Source organism: Galeopterus variegatus, unplaced genomic scaffold (assembly GCF_000696425.1).
Source record: "Galeopterus variegatus unplaced genomic scaffold, G_variegatus-3.0.2 Scaffold6412, whole genome shotgun sequence".
Lineage (NCBI taxonomy): Eukaryota > Metazoa > Chordata > Mammalia > Dermoptera > Cynocephalidae > Galeopterus > Galeopterus variegatus.
The window spans coordinates 1-20,277 of NW_007732523.1; the positions used below are offsets into that span (position 1 = coordinate 1).

The following is a 20,277-nucleotide window of genomic DNA, read 5'->3' on the forward strand; positions in this document are numbered from 1 at the left end:
GCTCACAGGATCGCGCTGTCTCTTGGCGCGGCCGCTCAGACCCGACGCCATCTTCAAAAGCTCATTTTTTTTCTATTGCTGCTCATTCCCAAACTCTTTCCTATTTCGGACCTTCTGATGGCAGGTCTGTGAGAGGCGTTAGTTGTCTTTTTCTTTCTCTGCCCACGCGAAAAGTTTAGCGTTCCGCCACGCATGCGCTCCGCTGCCGGGAAAGTGGCAAGTACGGCTGCGCCAGTCGGCGGCCTGGCCCTCCCTCCCAACTATTACTTTTATCATATCTTTTTTGCCTCTGTTTTCAAGAAGGAATAGGTATTTGGGACATAATACTGAGATTCTCTTCAACTAGAAAAATTTTAACCGAGTTCTTACTTGTCATGTGAAGATCTTAAAGCAGGCACTAAGCAGGATAAAAGTATAAAATAAGTTCTGGTATCTGCTTTCAAGGGAGTCTACAAGGAGGGACAGATAACAGACTGAAGAAACTCTGGCTTCGATTTCCTCATTTGTAGAAATGATCAGATGTCTTATTATTTAGTTAAATGAAAGTGGCAAATAAGTCTAGAGTGATGTTTCTGTGTTATTACCTCAGATAAGTGTGTATAAGGCAAATGAATTCTTGAATTGGAAGGTCGAACAAAAACTCCACCATAAACTAGTCCTGCTTTCTCAATAGAAACCTTTATGGAAGTAAAACAATCAAGCTAATAGTTAATAAAATGTGTAAGATGCCATGTTTAGGTGTTACGAACCTCTTAGAAACCTCATTATCGGCATATAGTTATGTTTTAAAGTGCCAAGTAAACAGCAGTATTAAGTACTAACTAAGAGAAGGTTAGTATTTCAGGTTTGCTGGAAAATGTATAATATTTGGAGAAGATTGAGATTAATTCGAGAAGTTGGTATAGAAAGTTAAGCCAGTATAGGGACATGGTTACCAGCAAACATTGTGGTAGACTCAGAAGGCACTGAGTTACTAGAAAAACAAAAGTGCTTCTGCTCCTAGCAGCTCCCTAGATTTGATGCTCTAACACTACTACTGGTTACCCTTAGCTATACTGAAATATCATATTTCTGTTCCTCCAGTACTTGCTCACTCTTACCTTTTGGGCCCTTGCATGGTTTTTTCTCCCTGTCTGGAATATTTTTCTCATTTCATTCTCCCCTTTCTAATAGTTTATTCCTACTCATTCTTTGATTCTCATCTTAAATGTTACTTCATCCAGAAAGTCTTTTTTGATTCCCCAGACATGGGTTGGATTCTTCTTACAAAGGTATTTTAAAAATACTCTATACTCCCCCATTGTAGCTTTTAACATATTTTATAATTCTTAGTGACTGTGTCTTATTAATTATCCCTCATTAGACTGTGACATCCATGAGGGCAAAATCAGATTGGCTGTATCCCCAGTACTTAGCGCAGTGCAAATATTTAGTAACACTGCTTTGCCTGGCACATACATTTGGACATGGCTGTTTTCTTTCTTACAGGATTTTGTGCACAGAAGATTTTGGATGTTATTTATAGGGTTGTGCTCTTGTCCTCAAGGAGTTTATAGTCTAGTTGAAGAGCATAAAAATGTAAAAGCGTATAAAAAAGTAAACTAATAAAAGGTAAAGGCCAGTGTTGAGTGACTAGTAGCCCAATTTAAAGTGTTGACAAAGGCTGGCCAGCTAGCTTAGGTGATTAGAGCACAGCCTTATAACACCAAGGTCATGGGTTCAGATCCTTGTACCAGCCAGCCACCAAAAAAACCAAAAACAAAATGTTGACAAGATGCCATGAATTTAGAGCAGAGCAAGAGATCACTGGGTGCTGGAGTAGTCTATGAAGGAAGACCTCGTATTAAAAAAAAAGACCTTTCAATTAGACCTTGAAGGATGGGAAGAATTGTCTAGGCAGATGAGAGAAAGAGGGACCTTTTAGGCCTATTATATACTAATCATTAGACAGTTTTCATCTGTAAAGTGTTTGTAATAAACAGAAGTAATAAAACTGTATGTCTTTTAAACTACTAATCCAGATTTTTCGTATCATTCCGCCATTATTGTAGGTTAATGAATTTTTACTTCAAATGCATATTTCTAAATTACTTTTGTCTCTTTTTTCTTACCGCTTTGTTTCTAAAAGGTGAAAGCATATATATCTTTGAAACGTAAGGGCTTCCCTGTAGAAATAAAATAATGTAAGATTAGTTTTTTATTTTGTTTACTGTCACCTCTGATTTTTGCCACAATTGATTTGAAACCAGAAGCAGCTTCTTCTTAGGCTCATTTTTTATTTGTGGAGTAGAAATGATATATTGCCTGCCTTGCCAATTATATAGATTTGTCAGTTGAAAAATGACAAAAAATGAGATGATACAGTAAAACTTACTTGAAAAGGATAAAAAAAGTTCTAGAAATTCAAGTTGTGTACTATTTCCACTCTAATTTATATATCAGGTTTAGAGAGTTTTCCTTGCTATTTCTCAGCTTGGAGGTATTATATTGCTGCCCAAATTGGATTTTAGAATTCTTAGTTTTTGGTAGGAGTTTTAAAATGGCATGGGTGGTAAGTGGTGTTTGCTTTTGGAGCAGATATTTTCATTTGGTATGGAACTCTGATTTAGGTCTTTGGATCAGTGAAGTTTTAAGTGGCCATGTGGTAGGCATTTTCTCTCTGGATGACCCTTCTGATTCCTTCAGCTATGAATGAGGACATGGTTATTTAAGGCATCACTAAAATTTTCATCTTCATGATGGGGATCCGCCCCCCCCCCCAAAAAAAAACCCAGAATTTAACTTTATGTTTTTAGCTTTAACAACTTGACTTTACCTCTCAGTACTCCTTAGATATAAATTTGCTTCAGGGCATTTTCTGAGAGTGATGTTTATCTTTTGCATTGTTTTCTAATATTCTTAAGGTTCACTTTTTTTCCCTCTCTTTTTAAGATTTACATATTTCATGAAAACAATTTTTAGTAACACATATAAATTACTCCCTATTTGCCAATCCCTTGTAAAATATAGTATTCTTAAAATAACTCTACAGGGGAAATTCTGTTATTACCGTTTTACAGTTGAGGAAACTGAGGCAGAGAAGTTACGTAACTTGTCCAGTTATGTAACTAGTAGCTTTAGTACTGGGAATAGAATCTGTATAGTTAGATTTTGTATGACTTATTTTACCCAGAAGCTCCAAATCTGGCTCTAAAATAATGGCTCTTAATCACTACTCTAACTGCTTCTAATGTCATCACATTGTACTTCTAAAAAGATTAGAAAACACGGAATTGTTCAAAGTTCACTTTGTAAACTTGAATTTCTTTCCCTGATTAAACTTGACTCATTTATTCCATTCATCACCGCTTATTTACTGAGTATCTTTTATGTTCCAGACACTGTGGTAAGTACTGAGTTTTGAAGAAGACGTAACTAGCCCTGGACCTCATGGATTTTATATTCAAACAGATAAGTCATATGCTAATAAGTTGCTCAACTAATGGTTGAATTGCAGTTGTGATAGATGCTACAAAGTAGGAATTTCAGAATGTTTGAGCAGGATTCTAATAACCTGGTCTTAGAAGTTAGGAAAGGATGCTGTGAGGAAATGGCATTTGAACTGAGAAAGAAAGAAGCCTTTCTACACCTACCTGAGGATATGACTAAAATTAGAGATTAGAACCACCCCTTGGAACTGCATAGCACTGTAGAGGAGTTGAACTGTTTGTCCTCATTTGTCCTGAGATTATCACTGTTTTGTATATTTGATGCCTGATATAATTAATGGCATATGCTGACAGTCATGAAATAGATTATGTTCTTCATATTGTTTACCAAGCGGAGAAGCAATAAAGAAGAGAGTGAGAAAGTGTCTTTAAAGGTCAAATTCTCCAATTTTATACTCTTTCAGTATAGAAAAAGATCCCCAGAAAATTTGACCGATTTGCCCAGTTTTTAAAAAAATTTTTTTTTATTTTAAGATTTCTTAAGTAGTATAAGTGAAAAGGTATATTTCTAAAAAGGGTCTTAATTGTTTGAAAAGCTCACTTTACAAAAGATTTCTTTCCTTAATTCTGTGAAAAAGTGGTATGTTAATACATCATTTGTATTTACAAGTTTCTGAACTGGCCTATTTTAGCCCTTCTGGTAGTAAGGGTGAGCCATGTGTTTTACTATTTGTAACTAGAGTGACTTATTGTAGTGTCTGGAACATAAAAGATACTCAGTAAATAGGTGTTGATGAATGGAATAAATGAGTCAGGTTTAATCAGGGAAAGAAATTCAAGTTTACATAGTGAACCTTGAACAATTCCATGTTTTCTAATCTTTTTAGAAGTACAATGTGATGACATTAGAAGCAGTTAGAGTAGTGATTAAGAGCAATTATTTTAGAGCCAGATTTGGAGCTTCTGGGTAAAATAAGTTATACAAAATCTAACTGTACAGATTCTATTCCTAGCACTGTAGCTACTAGTTACATAACTTCTTGAATAAAATTGGGTAGAGGGGAATGAGAACAAGAAAGAAAAAAACAACAAAAAAGAGGATGGTACTTGAGGTGCGAATAACCTGAGGTTATTATGCATAATTTGACTCATTTAGCAATGTTCTTGAGTAGTTTTTTTTTTAACTGTACAGAAATGTTTATCTGTGTTGAGACTATAGTGGAACTTCCTTATAGCGTCTATTTTCTTCTGTGTTTAATATTTTCTTATCTGAAATATTCATGCCAGAAGACTCAGCCATTAGTCAGTAGAAGAAAATTATGTCTTTCTAATTTTTGCCACATCGATTATCAAAAAATAGAAAACGCTATAAAGAAGTTTCACATTATATAACAAGTTTACTGGAAAGTCACCATTTTCTTTTTGACTTAGTCATCTCATTTTTGATAGATTGCAAAGGTCGACTGCAAGGAAGTACTAGACATCATATGTAATCTGGAATCTGAGGGTCAGGATAACACAGCATTTGTTCTTTGTACGACTTACCTTACCCAGCAGCTCCAAACTGCAAGTGTATATTGTTCTTGGTAAGTATATTTAGTTTTTATTCCCTTTATTTGTTAGTACACAGTATAGTATTTAGGGTTTATGTAAAACACAATTTTGTTTCAGATTTAAAGTCTAAGCCAATTAAATGATGAAGTGAATAAAGTCTTGCTTCCAAGGGAACTCATTTAATTTAAAATGTCACTGGTTTAATCTAGTCAGGAAGGTAAAAGTTCCTCTTGATCATCCCATAAAGGTTTGTCTGTTAACTCCAGTACATGTCTTCTACCTTGAAGATGAAATTATGTCGACATGAAACAAATTGGTATTAGATTGTTTTCCTTTACATCTGTTGGTATCTTCTAGGCTGCTGTTGACTCTAGAGCCAGCCTGCACTTTGTCTGTGAATGTGTATTTCTTACTTTTGTATTAAACATGGTGTGGGCCCTGCTCAGTCTTTGGAGCTAGGCTGTACTTTCTAAAGGGGGTGGGGTGGGGGGTGGAATCTGTTAGTTATAGCTAGATTCAATGCAAAGAATAAATCATATTACACATATATATGGAATGTGTTATAGATTATGTGTTTTTAAAAATATATTCACATAGTTCTTTTAATATTCCTGATACAGCTTCACTTTTACAGTGCCCGTAAATTTTTTTCCTTCTCTTTTACTCAGCCATCATTTGCTCTTCCAAAGATGTTAGTTGCTCTAGGATTAGTGCTGTTTCCCTACAGCAGGAAGGGATTAATAGGGATTTCCCTCTTATTGGCCTCCTGAGGAGCTATAATGAGTAAAGGAAAGATCTTAGTCATTTCACACTTTGTTAAAAGTAGTTTCTTCCAAGCAGTTCAAAGAGAAATAGTATCTAACTTATTTTTTTCAGAGGCTTTTTTGGGGGGATAGTGGGATATTGGAGTTAGAATAGCCCTAACACAGAACAATGACTTTTACTACAGAAAATTAATCCCAGGAATTTCGTTCAAATAGGATAGATCCTTTTGTTGTGCTGGAGGTTTTCTGTGTTTAAGGTAGTGAGACATATAGCGTATTTGTTTAAAAATCTTTTTTCGAAGTTGTATTTTTGATGAGAGATATCAAGATTTTTAAAAATGTGATAATAAAATTGAAATGCAATAATAAAAGCAGTCACTTATTTTTAAACATATATACTAGAATTTGTTTCTTGGAAGTATCATTCCTGAGTGTAGCCACCATGGAAGGTAATATTTGAAATGTAAAGTATGTAACTGTCACCCTATATTTTTTGTTCTTTTAAAAATTTCCTTCAGTGAGGTTTACAAACCACAATAAAAATTTTGAAAAACTTTACAACATTGACCATATTATTGATCTCAATAGATATATATTGCTTAGGAAAAGGATTTTTGGCTGTCTGAAAAAACCAAAGAACTACTAGAGGAGTAAGCTCCCTGTACATGTCTGGTAGTGGTAACATAATTAGAATAGCCATGCAAGTGTAAAAGGTAACCAGTTTGAATGAGGTGATGTATATATAGATGTGCAATTACTGCTGCTACTTTAAAAATAAAATCAGTTGAAACTTGAACCTTCTACACTGAACTTTCAGTGAGTATTTCATAGTCTGGTCTTTGATTCCTGTAATGTCTCAGCTTAAATTTTGTGTGTTATAAGTTTGTGTTTTTTCAGCTGTATTTACTTGTCTCTTCTGCCCCAATTAGATGGTGATATACCAGTATCATGTATCTTGTCTAATTCACTGTTATGGCCCCAGCGCCTGGGGAAGACCAATATATATGTTATCTATACCTGATGTAATTTTGTAGGGGAGAAAAGGGGTCATGGGGATCGATCACTATTGTAGTAGCCTTCTTTAGGAGATGGTCATTCCTTAATTCCACAAAGTTTTCTTTGCCTTATTTCTAAAATATCCAAATTCTGGATCTCAGTGTGACATGTTAACTGGACTTCACGGGCCTCTTGCTGTACAGAAAAAGAGTAGTTTAAAGTTCTTGCTTGGTAGCTAGATACCTGCCAAAATACGTTTCCTACTATTAGTAGAACTAAGTTTCTTTTACAATTTTTATAAATTCATATATAATTTGTTGACTTGAGCAAGGCCATGACTAATTCGAGGGTACAGTAGATCATCTGAAAATTTACAGTGGAAACATTTTCAGTATGCTTTTTAAATGGTTGTCCGTTTTTAAAAATCACATCATTGTATTAATTGAAGAAGGATTATACCAGTGAATGTATGATCCAGCAGGTAAGTTATAATTGGTTGATGATTTCAGTGTTTCAATGTGCAGATAAGATTGAAGTGACATGTTGGCATTCTCATGAGTAAACATATTGGTTGTCATGGTTTTAGGCATGTTTATACGTTTGGGTGGCTAACCATAGTTTTAAATCATTGATTTGTAACTATGCAAATATTTATACAAATACAGAATATATGATAAAATGCCGTTTTTTGTTCATGTTTATTTGGAGTTAAGATACCTGGAGCCTGAAATACTTAGTTTGGAATAAATCAAGTTCTAGACATTTTGATTTAAAAATTATTGTTTTAAAAATTATTTGAGACCCTAATTCTCAATCTGCCTTTAATCAGTTATCAAATTTGCCTAACCTTAGCCTGTTAGTGAATTTTAGATAGTTTAAATTGTTTACCCTTTTATCTTCGTAATCAGGTTTTAGTGGCTTTGGCAAATTTTGTCCTGTTCAGGTGGGATAAATTTCACATATATTTTGGAAGGTATTCCTTCTTATCTCTGAGCATATGTTCTTTCGAATTTTGCACTGTTCTCAATAGCTTTTATTACCTAAGATGCATAAATCTGAATAAAGCAAACTTGTTAGTTTAAAAATTAAGTCATCTCAGCTTTCCTGGCTGGTAACTATTTTCAAATAAGCTGGCCTATATCAATTTTCACTTCCTCTGATTAGGAAAGCAGCAGTAGTCAAATAAATAAAGACAAATTTTTAAAGGTCTTTTAAATTAATTTTATTTGTTATAACTCAAATCGGCCATTATTAAATATTATAAGTTTAATCATACATTTTTTGAGATACTGTTTATTCATTTCAATCTTTAAAGCAAGTTTTATACCTACATAAGAATTTTACCACTCCTTCATATTAACAAACTGTTAAAAAGAAAAAAAAAAAAAAAAGAATTTTACCTTATGAGAGGCCCAGTTACCTCTTTAGAAATATAAAAAAATAAATTCTGTTAAATACATTTATTTTCAGTCTATTATAAAAATAGGTGTTTTCATTTCTTAAACTGACTTTTGGAAAAAAAAATTTTTTTTAGGAAAATCATTTATCAGATATACAGTATCCATTGAAGTTGCACTTAACAGAGCCATATTTTTTATGTACACACACACACACACACACTTATTTATTTATTTATTATTTTTGCAGCTGGCCAATACAGAATCTGAACCCTTGACCTTGGTGTTACAGCACCACGCTCTAAGTGAGCTAACCGGCCAGCTCAAGACACAATTTTTTCTTCTTTTTTTAAGTGATGGCATTCTCTTCAGTTTCATTATTAGTTTTCCTTGCATTCACATTTTACATTCACATTAGCATTTTTACCCTTGGCATTTTCAAGTTTCTAGTGCTTTTGCTTGAGCGTTTTCTCTTACTCATTAAATATTTTTATTTAATTTATTCTTTTTTATTTACAGAAACTGTGTGTGTGTCTTTGGGGGACAGTTTTCCTAGCTTTTCTTTGTTTAAACAAGTTTTGTGGGATTTCTATATGTTAGCCATTTCTAAGAGTGCCATTTTATTTTATTGGTGGTATTTAAACACCCAGTGTACAGGTCCAAGTAGCATCATGACATGTCAGAGCTTGGAAATGGCCTATAAGGTCAGTATATAGAAGAGTACCATTAGAATATTTATTAGTTGTATACATTTTGTTGGTAGTGTAGTGATGTCTGATGATCCCTACCCACTAGGACAGGGTTTAATTCAGTAAATATAATTAGTCACGAATGTAAAGGATAAAACCTTTTGGAACAAGATGAGATCTAAATAAGTTTTATTGTGTCATCATAAAGGAAGTAGTCTTCTGTTGTTTTAATTTTTTCCCAGATACAAAGAAGAAAGAAGTCAGGGAATTTTTAGGGAGGATTTTTAACAATTTTACCAGTCTAGGAGGAAGCAGTAATGAATATAGACAGCTTTCATCTAGTTTTTTTTTCTCTACTCTCAGCTTACTTTCACAAATCAAAAAATGGAGTTGCCAGGGGCAGGGCAGCAAATACCAGTTGCTTTAATGTTTTATCATAATCTTTTTTTTTTTTTTTTTTTTTTTTTTAGGGGGAGCTGACTCTCTTTTGGAGTAAACTGCAAAGAAGAATCGACCCTTCTTTAGATACTTTTTTGGAGCGCTGTCGCCAGTTTGGTGTCATAGCTAAAACACAGCAGCATTTATTTTGCCTGATTAGAGTTATACAAACTGAAGTGAGTAATTTATGCTTCTATGCTGATTATGGCTGGAGGGAAAAAATGAGTGGGAAAATAACTTCTCAGGCAATTCCTTTTAGCTAAGGGAAGATGAGAAATAACAGGTTTGATAAGATTATGGAATTGGCCATATCTAGCTGTTTATACAGATTGGCTTCCTAGGAATCCACAGTGTTCCTCAATAGAAAGTAGTGATTTGAAATGATAGACGATCTCTCCTGAGGGAAGAGAAGATTATGTTTCTTGGCTGTTGCCTCAACCACCCTGTATCTATTTCCTGAAACAATGTTCTGTATTTTATACAGGACTGTTAGCTTGCTAGTTAGCAAAATAATTATAAATGAAGAAATTTGTGTTTTCAGTAACCTGGAGGGAAAGTGGTACCTTTTCTAGGTTTCGGAGTAATAGAACAGTTCCAGAATCAACTGTACATAAGTTGTAAACTATTGTGCAAACAAATAGGAAACAACTTAGGTATTTTTAAGTGCCATATATAAAACTTTGTTCTTTGAGTTCAGCCTTAACAGGGGTTTGGGATGAATCTTATGCTGTGCTCTATTTTTGTTTTGGTTAGTTTTTAGCATCTACTCATGACTGAGATTTCCATGTGCCCATATTTATAATGGCTCCTGATTATGTTTTATGGGTTACTTCCTATAAACATCAAAGGGTTGTTTGTTTAAAGTCAAGGCACAGTTGTATCTTTGATACTTCGCTCCCCCACCATAACCTTTCACCTCCTGAACTTTATTTGAAATATATTGATCTAGTCTTCTCCAGTGAAAACAGGAGAGGGTAAAACAGTTATCAGAAACAAATTGATGGCCAAACAAGTTAGGTGATAATTTTTTTTCTAATAACTGAATGAAGAGATGACTCCCATCACAATAAAAACATTTTCAAGTAACTACAGGACTTGCCTTGTTTAAAAAAATGTTTTACAACTGCCCTTTTTAAAGTTTTGTTTTGTTTTTAAATCTTTAGTGAAGGTATTAATTTTCTATTGCTGTATAACATATTACCACAAACTTAGCTCTTAATACCCATCTTTATTAGCTCACAGTTTTATAGGTCAGAAATCCAGCACAGTGTGGCAAGATTTTCTGCTCAGAGTATCACAAGGCTAAAATCAAGGTGTTGGCGAGGATGCTCTGTGGAAAATCCACCTCCAAGCTCATTCTTATTGTTGACAGAATTCCTTTTCTTGTGGGTATAGGACTGAGGTTCCCATATCTTGCTGGCTGTCAGCCAGGGTCTGTTCTTAGCACCCAGAGGCTATCTTTATTCCTTGCCTCCATTTTAAAAGGTACAAACAAATCCTTCGTGTGCTTCAAATCTGACATCTTCCATCTCTCATTTCTAGGCCTAGATTTAAAGGGCTCTGGTGATTGGCTCAGGCCCACCTAGATATCTGCCTATTTTAAGATCAACTCATTTGGGACTTCAGTTACATCTGCAAAGTCATTTTTACCATAACATGATAACAAGAGTGTTATCATATTACATGTTCTACCCACACCCAGGGGGAAGAGATTATACAGAGATGAGGGTCAATAGGGGTCATCTTAGAATTTTGCTTACTGTAAGGAAACACAAAAAATGGGAAAGCTGCTAGAAGATCAGGAAAAGTGGGTTTCTGAAACAGACCAAGAAATTTGCTGTCCATCTGTAGCACCAAAACCATTTCTCTTGAATCCAAGCTTAGGGCACTTTCTGTAGTAATACTTACTTAGGATATTTGACCTGAGGGTTAGAAGAGAAATGGACTGTAAGGTAGAAGAGGGGTGAGTGTAGAATCCCTTTCAAATTGAGACTCTAGCTTCTTAAAGACAGAAGTTATCTAGCCTGTATCAACTAGGATCTGGTTCTGTTGTGAATGGCAGATATCCCACAGTAGTAGTGGCCTAAAGAAAATAGAAGTTTCTCCCTCTCTCATGTGGGAATGTAGTCCAGGTAGACAGGCCAGTTGCTTTAGTGGCACCACATATCAGAAACCCAGGTTCTTTTTATCTGCCGTTGACACATAACTTCCATCTAATGTTCTAAGACCGAACTATTCCAGTCCCAGCTATAATATTTCCATTCCAGACAGCAAGAAGAAAAAGGTGGGAAGAAGACAAACAACACTGTGATACACTTTTCCCCACTCCCCCAAAGACACACACACTCACACATGTGGCCACATCTAGCTTCAAGGGAGGCTAGGAGATACGTTTATTATTACAGGTGACTTTGTAACCAGATAAAAATCGGTTTTTCTGTTTCTGTAAAAGAAGGAAAGGATGTTGGGAGACAACTGGCAACCAGTCACATAGCCCTTAAGTTGGAAAAGATTAATGATGCTGAAGAGCCTGTATGGGCATTTATTTGGTTTCTTACAGATGTCAATAGTGTATAATAGGTCCTTGTAATCATACTTCTTTATTTTCTGGGCTTCAGTTTTCCATAAATAAAGAGCTTAAACTATATAGTCACTTAAAGGTGCTTAGAGTTGTTAAATTTTGATTCTGTGACTTGGGAAAGTCATAAGTGGAAGGGATGACTTTTGAGTATCCATGATCTCTCTCAAAACTTTAAAATTAGTATGACAGAATGAATGTAGATGTGGTTATATTTTGAGGTAAAAGATATAAGATGTGGGGTCATCTTGAATCCAGTTTACTTGGGCATGGGGCCCATTTCCATGGGACGTGTCATGGTACTACTGTTTTGGAAAACGTGACTCTCTAGTTTAATCCCTTCTCCTTAGTAATAAAGAAGCTGAAAATTAGAGATGTGTGACTTGTAAGGATCATACACCTAGTTCACAGCAGTCAGGACTAGATCATGGGTCTCTTGATTTAATAGCATAAATGTGATATAAAATTATCATTTGTAGGGCTGGCCCGGTGGCGCTCCCGCCGAGGGTTCAGATCCCACATACAGACCAGCCGCTCACTGGCTGAGCGAGGTGCGGGCGCAACACTGAGGGTTGCGATCCCGTTGCCGGTCCCGGTCCGGGTGCGACACCGATTGCTTGCGATCCGTTGCCGGTCACGAAAAAAGACAAAAAGGAAAAAAAAAATTATCATTTGTAATTAAGAGCACAGAGGACTTGGAGAAAATCAGGTTAAGTTTTTAAATAATTCACAGGTTCTCAACAAGTTATTATTACTTAACTTCTTTTGGAAGGCTCTGAGGTAGGCAGCAAAGAATGTCCATTCTTTCTTAAAGAGCCTAATGTGGTTGAGAAGGTAAAATTTGTGAAATTACTAACAACATTTTTCAAAGAAAAATAACTAGAAATACCATTGTGCATTCTGAACAGATATACCAAGAAGTTACTGGCCAAAGGAGTGGTGAATAAATTAGAATCAGGATATGGAATGGGGAGCTGAATTTTGAAGAAATTGGTGGACATGAAGAAATTTGTGGATTTTAAACCAGGAAGCTGAGGGAACAAGAGTGGGTTGGCATATTGTGTTCACGGCACATGGGATATAGCCAAGTCAGTTAAGCTTTGGAGTCAGTATGAGCTGTAAAGGGGTTACGAGCTCAGGGTCTGCAAATAGATTGCTTTCAGTTTAAATCCTTGCTCCACTGCTCACTAGTTAGTGACATTGGACATCTTTACTTCTGAGCCTTGATTTTTTTCCTCTGTAAAATGAGGATAATGTATGCAAAAGAGTTTATTTAAAATAAGTGCCTAGGATGTAGTAAGGGTTATATAAATTGATGGCAGTTATTTCTTTGTGTTTCTAGGATTTGGAATGATGCCCAACACAGAATAATTGCTTAGCAAATTGTTTACTAATTTGAACAGTGGAATTTACTCTGGTTTTGCTTTTTGTTTTTTATTTTTAAATGGTGGATGGCTGGTACGGGGATCCGAACCTTTACCTTGGTGCTTGGTGTTATCGGCACTGAATTCTAACCAAGTGAGCTAACCATCTAGCCCTACTGTTATTTTACATCATATTTTGTTGAATGTTTATTGTGTGCCAGCCAGCATTATAGTAATAACTTTATATAATCTTATTGTATTTTTATGAGAACTTTAGGAGAAAACTCTAATATTGCCACTACTCTTATCATTTTACCAATTGGGAAACAGGCTTAAAGGAGTTGAGAACTTGTCATTGTAGTGAAGCTGGAGTTCAAAGGCAGTCTGACTCTAAACTCTATGCTCTTAGCCACTACATCTTAAGCCACTGCACCATATGATCCCAATTTTCTTTGCTCATATTATTTTCACCTTCCATTTCAGCCTTTCAAGATAAAAGATTAGTGCATAGAAGATAACTCTTTTATCACATATAACAGGTCTTCCTGATTTTTGATGTTTCTGAGAACCTGCTACTGTAGAGAGATTTTATAATTGCTGTTGTTTTTCCATGGGAAGCTGAGATTCAATACAGATGTGACTATGAAGTACTAAATTCTTTCAGGAGGAAATGGAAAGGATCATTTATTTTAGCTGTGGGGTTTTGAAAAATCCAACAGTTCATGGTACATGGAGTTTCTTCAACTGAATTCAGTCTTAGACTCACTTCTCTACCTGTGTTTCCTCTTGCCCTCATTTATTTAAACCCTGTCCCTTCTAACCACCTTAACATCATTCTTTTTTTTTTTTTGTCTGGGAACCCAACCCAGGCCTCCTGCATGGTATATAGGGATCCGAACCATTGGCCTTGGTATTATCAGCACCATACTCTCCCAAGTGAGCCACAGGCTGGCCCTAACAACATTCTTTTTTGAATCCTTCAGTGACCTTATTTATCTTGAATTCCTTTGAATTCATATGCACTTATTATTTATACATTTGGCACATAAATAAATTCCCTGAGGATAAGAGACTGCTTTAATATGCAGTGTCTTATAAAGTTGGATGTTCTATAAATGTACATTATTGTGTTCATGGTTATAGCATCTAGACCAGTCCTTGCATTGAGACAAGAAGGATCTAAATGTAACTTGCATGAAGAAAGATTTAAGATAAAATGTAAGAACTCTCTAAAGGTTTTGAGAAGATAAAATATCAGTGAAAGTTACATAATCTTTCCATATATGAGAAAAATAGCTTTTCTTCCCTCTTTTTCTACAGGCACAAGACTCTGGTCTTGGGGTGTCAATTTTACTCTGTGTCAGAGCTCTTCAACTCAGATCAAGTGAGGATGAGGAAATGAAGGCGTCAGTTTGTAAAACAATTGCCTGTCTTTTACCAGAAGATTTAGAAGTTAGACGAGCCTGTCAGCTTACAGAATTCTTAATTGAACCCACTTTGGATGGATTTAATATGTTGGAAGAACTGTATTTGCAACCAGATCAAAAATTTGATGAAGAAAATGCACCAGTTCCGAATTCTCTCCGATGTGAGCTCTTACTAGCTTTAAAAGCCCACTGGCCTTTTGATCCTGAATTTTGGGACTGGAAAACTTTAAAACGACACTGCCACCAACTGCTAGGACAAGAAGCCTCAGATTCTGATGATGATTTAAGTGGTTATGAAATGTCTATTAATGACACAGATGTTTTAGAGTCATTTCTCAGTGACTATGATGAAGGTAAAGAAGATAAACAATATCGAAGAAGAGATTTGACAGATCAGCAAAAGGAGAAAAGAGACAAAAAACCTATTGGTTCTTCTGAAAGATACCAGAGGTGGCTTCAGTATAAGTTTTTCTGTCTATTATGTAAACGAGAATGTATAGAGGCCAGGATTCTTCATCATTCTAAGATGCATATGGAAGATGGAATTTACACCTGTCCAGTTTGCATTAAAAAATTCAAGAGAAAAGAAATGTTTGTTCCTCATGTGATGGAACATGTTAAAATGCCACCAAGCAGAAGGGACCGCTCTAGAAAGAAATTACTGTTGAAAGGTTCTCAAAAGGGTATTTGTCCCAAGAGCCCCTCTGCAACCCTGGAGCAAAATCAGTCACTGAATGAACAAGCCAAAGGAGAATCTCATGAATATGTCACATTCAGCAAATTAGAAGATTGCCACCTGCAAGACAGAGATTTGTACCCATGTCCTGGTACAGACTGTTCCCGTGTGTTTAAGCAATTTAAATATTTAAGTGTGCATCTTAAAGCTGAACACCAAAATAATGATGAAAATGCCAAGCACTACTTGGATATGAAAAATAGAAGAGAGAAGTGTACTTATTGTCGACGACATTTCATGTCTGCTTTTCACCTGCGAGAGCATGAACAAGTGCATTTTGGTCCTCAGCCATATATGTGTGTATCTATAGATTGCTATGCTAGGTTTGGATCAGTGAATGAACTGCTTAACCATAAACAAAAACATGATGATCTGCGTTATAAATGTGAATTAAATGGCTGTAATATTGTTTTCAGTGACTTGGGACAGCTTTATCACCACGAAGCACAACACTTTAGGGATGCATCTTACACATGCAATTTTCTTGGCTGTAAAAAGTTCTATTATTCCAAAATTGAATACCAGAATCACCTCTCAATGCATAATGTTGAAAGTTCAAATGGAGACCTAAAGAAATCAGTGAAACTTGAGGAGCCTGCAGCAGGTGAAAAGCAAGATTGTATTGATCAGCCCCATATACTTGACCAATCTGATAAATCACATTTACCTGAGGATCTTCTTTTCTGTGCAGGATCAGCTAGTTCTCAAATAGATACAGAAACTGTAGAAAACCTGAAAGAAAACAGTGACAGTAATTCTAGTGATCAGTTAAGTCATAGCTCTTCAGCTTCAATGAATGAAGAGTTAATTGACACACTGGATCACTCTGAAGCCATGCAGGATATACTCTTATCTCATGAGAAAGTCTTTGTGCCCTCCAGTTTAAAAGAAAAATGTTCCAATGTGGCAGTTTGTTTTGATGGGACTAAATTTACCTGTGGTTTTGATGGCTGCGGTTCCACGTACAAGAATGCAAGAGGAATGCAGAAGCATCTACGGAAGGTTCATCCATACCATTTTAAACCCAAAAAGATAAAAACAAAAGATCTCTTTCCCTGTATGGGTAATGAACATAATCAAACAACTGAAAAATTTGATGCAGAACCTAAACCCACCTCAGATACAAACAGTGACTCCCCAGATGAAGGTCTAGATCACAATATTCATACTAAATGTAAACAAGAACATAAAGGTTATTCCTCAGAAACCTCCATTTGTGCTTCTAAAAGACCATGTACAGAGGATACCATGTTGGAACTTCTGTTACGCTTGAAACATTTAAGCTTGAAAAACTCAATAACACACGGATCTTTCTCAGGGTCATTGCAGGGGTACCCATCCAGTGGTGCTAAGTCTCTTCAATCGGTTTCATCCATCTCAGACCTTAATTTTCAGAATCAAGATGAAAATGTGCCAAGTCAGTACCTAGCACAGTTGGCAGCTAAGCCTTTTTTCTGTGAGCTTCAAGGATGCAAATATGAATTCGTGACCAGAGAGGCTTTGTTAATGCATTATCTTAAAAAGCATAATTATTCAAAAGAAAAAGTCCTTCAGTTAACTATGTTTCAACATCGGTATTCTCCATTCCAGTGTCATATTTGCCAAAGGTCATTTACAAGAAAAACACACCTTAGGATTCATTATAAAAACAAACATCAAATTGGCAGTGACAGAGCAACTCACAAATTATTAGATAATGAAAAATGTGATCACGAAGGGCCATGCTCGGTAGACAGGTTGAAAGGTGATTGTTCTGCAGAACTTGGAGGTGATCCCAGCAGTAACTCTGAGAAGCCACACTGTCATTCTAAAAAGGATGAATGCAGTTCAGAAACAGATTTGGAGTCATCTTGTGAAGAAACAGAAAGTAAAACATCCGATATTTCATCACCAGTAGGCAGCCATAGAGATGAACATGAAGGAAGAGAGGGAAGAGGTAGCAGGCGAACTGTTGCTAAAGGAAATCTGTGCTATATTTTGAATAAGTATCACAAACCATTCCATTGTATCCATAAAACTTGCAACTCCTCATTTACCAACCTAAAAGGCTTGATTCGGCATTACAGAACTGTTCATCAGTACAACAAAGAACAGTTATGTTTAGAGAAAGACAAAGCAAGAACCAAAAGGGAACTTGTCAAATGTAAAAAGATATTTGCTTGCAAATATAAGGAATGTAACAAACGCTTCCTGTGTTCCAAAGCTCTTGCTAAGCACTGTAGTGACTCTCATAACCTAGACCATATTGAAGAGTCTAAAGTACTTTCTGAAGCTGAATCTGCAGCAAGGTATTCCTGTAACCAGCCTCAGTGCCCTGCAGTTTTTTATACATTCAGCAAATTGAAGCACCACTTGATGGAACAGCATAATATTGAAGGAGAAATACATGCAGATTATGAAATTCATTGTGATCTTAATGGCTGTGGCCAAATTTTCACCCATCGCAGTAATTACTCACAACATGTATATTATCGACATAAGGACTATTACGATGATCTGTTTAGGAGCCAGAAAGTAGCAAATGAAAGGCTACTAAGGAGTGAAAAGATATGTCAAACAGCTCACTCTCAGGGGCATGAACATCAGACTACCAGGAGATCTTTTAATGCTAAGGCTAAAAAGTGTGGCTTAATTAAAGAAAAGAAAGCTCCAATTAGTTTTAAAACAAGGGCTGAAGCCCTCCATATGTGTGTAGAGCACTCTGAGCACACACAGTACCCCTGCATGGTTCAAGGATGTTTATCTGTGGTGAAATTGGAGAGCAGCATAGTGAGGCACTACAAACGTACTCATCAAATGAGTAGTGCCTATTTAGAGCAACAGATGGAAAACCTTGTTGTTTGTGTTAAGTATGGTACCAAAATTAAGGAGGAGCCTCCTTCTGCAGCAGAGCCCTGTATAAAGAAAGAAGAAAATACAAGCTGTGAATCAGAGCACACAAAACACAGCCATTCCCCAGGTGACAGTAACACTCCCCTCCAGAACACTGATTCCTCTCATCCAGGAGAAAGGGATGGAGGTCAGAAAGGGTGTACAGAAAGCAGCCCAGTATTTGATGCAGATACTCTGCTCTACAGGGGAACTTTGAAATGTAACCATAGTTCAGAAACCACTTCTTTGGAACAATGTAATTTAGTGCAACCTCCTCCTTGTAAAATAGAAAATTCCATACCTAATCCTGATGGGACTGAAAGTGGGACTTATTTCACAAGTTTCCAGCTGCCTTTACCAAGGATCAAAGACTCAGAAACGGGGCAGCATAGTTCAGGGCAGGAAAACACTGTAAAAAATTCAGCCCATGTCCCGAAAGAGAATTTTAGGAAGCATTCACAACCCAGGTCATTTGATTTGAAGACTTACAAACCTATGGGATTTGAATCTTCATTTCTGAAATTTATTCAGGAAAGCGAAGAGAAAGATGATGATTTTGATGATTGGGAGTCTTCAGAGCACTTAACTTTAAGTAATTCTTCACAGCCCAGTAATGAATTAACAGGGAGTGGTATGGAAAATAATATGTTGGATGGCAATGACCCTGAAGTAGACATACCTCATTCTTCCAGTGACTGTACAATTCATGAGAACCTGACTGCAATCTCACCTTTAATAGTAGCTGAAACAACAACAGTTCCTTCCTTGGAAAACCTGAGGGTCGTATTGGACAAAGCATTAACAGACTGCGGAGAGCTTGCCTTAAAACAGCTTCATTATCTTCGGCCAGTGGTTGTCCTTGAAAGATCTAAGTTTTCCACACCAATTTTAGACTTGTTTCCAACAAAAAAGACAGATGAGCTTTGTGTAGGAAGTTCCTAAGTAGCAATTTTGTTTTAGAAACAGACTGGCTCCAACATTGCAACATGGGGACTATTGCCAATTCGAACAAAGGCTGAGAACCAGCCACACTGTTGTTTAGGGTAGAATAGGCTGTGTATTTACATGAATGTATAATATCTATGTCAGCAGTATTGGCTGAGTCCATTAGCTCTCCAGTTGGTATATTGATTGGGGTTTTTTGTTTGTTTATTAAAAAAATGGAACTGTACTCTTGTTTGGTGCTAATTAATATATCAAAATATACTGGGGCTTCCTTTTTCAAATTAAATGTGCATGATTGTATATGGAACAAATACAAAGGTCCCAGGGTGGGAGGGCTAGGGAAAGGGATATGGAGTTCTTACTTGAATTGAATGTGCACCTGAGGGTGCTTTGTGTAATATATTGTACACTACAGCATCTTATATTTTTTGAGTTGAGTTTCAATAAATTACAATTTTTCACCCACTTCTTGTTTACTGAAAATGAGTTTTCATGCCACATGTAAACTGGAATTGCACTTGTATTTTCTGAAATGTGCAGTCATAATTTTCCCCAGTAACTTTTATTTCTTGATAAGTAAACCATTCAGATCAAGATTCTTTTTGAATGATCATTGTCTGAAAGAGTTTTGTGGAAAAAAAAATTCTGAGAGTGCATAATTAGCCCTGGAAGTCAAGATAGCTCCCAGAGGAGGATGTCCAGAAGTTGGCCAGGTAGGAGAGGGTATGCCAAGCAGAATGCAAAGGGCATAGCAAGTTCAGTTATGAAGGCTTGTTTCCAGGGAACTACAAATACAGATTGGGCATCCCAAATCCAAAAATCTGAAATTCAAAATGCTTCAAAATCTGAAACTTTTTAAGTGCTAACATACAAGCTGAAAGGAAATATTTCATTGGAGCATATCGGATTTCAGATTTTGGGGTTTGGGATGCTCAACTGGTAAGTATAATGCAAGTATTCCAAAATTAAAAAAAAAAAAAAACTAAATCTGAAACACTTCTGGTCTCAGGCATATCAGATGATGATACTCAACCTGTAATTCGATACGCTTGGCAGTAAAAGGGAAGCCCAAGATGGAGTGAGATTATTG

The 20,277-nt window shown here is 36.1% G+C and overlaps 2 protein-coding genes across 2 annotated transcripts in view; both read left to right on the plus strand.

The window, feature by feature from the left end:
- Window positions 1–4,877: 4,877 nt before the first annotated feature.
- RLF (rearranged L-myc fusion) lies at window positions 4,878–19,652 on the plus strand (the record flags this gene model as incomplete). The annotated part of the gene is made up of 3 exons (XM_008590869.1): window positions 4,878–5,014; window positions 9,301–9,442; window positions 14,529–19,652. Coding segments are annotated over 3 exons (4,935 nt in total), but the record flags the coding sequence as incomplete, so codon positions are not given.
- The window catches only part of ZMPSTE24 (zinc metallopeptidase STE24), a 68,083-nt gene continuing 57,186 nt past the window's right edge, over window positions 9,381–20,277 (plus strand). Inside the window, exon 1 of the mRNA XM_008590867.1 lies at window positions 9,381–9,442. The gene's annotated coding sequence lies outside the window, so the exon portion shown is untranslated. The remainder of the gene's footprint in view (window positions 9,443–20,277) is intronic.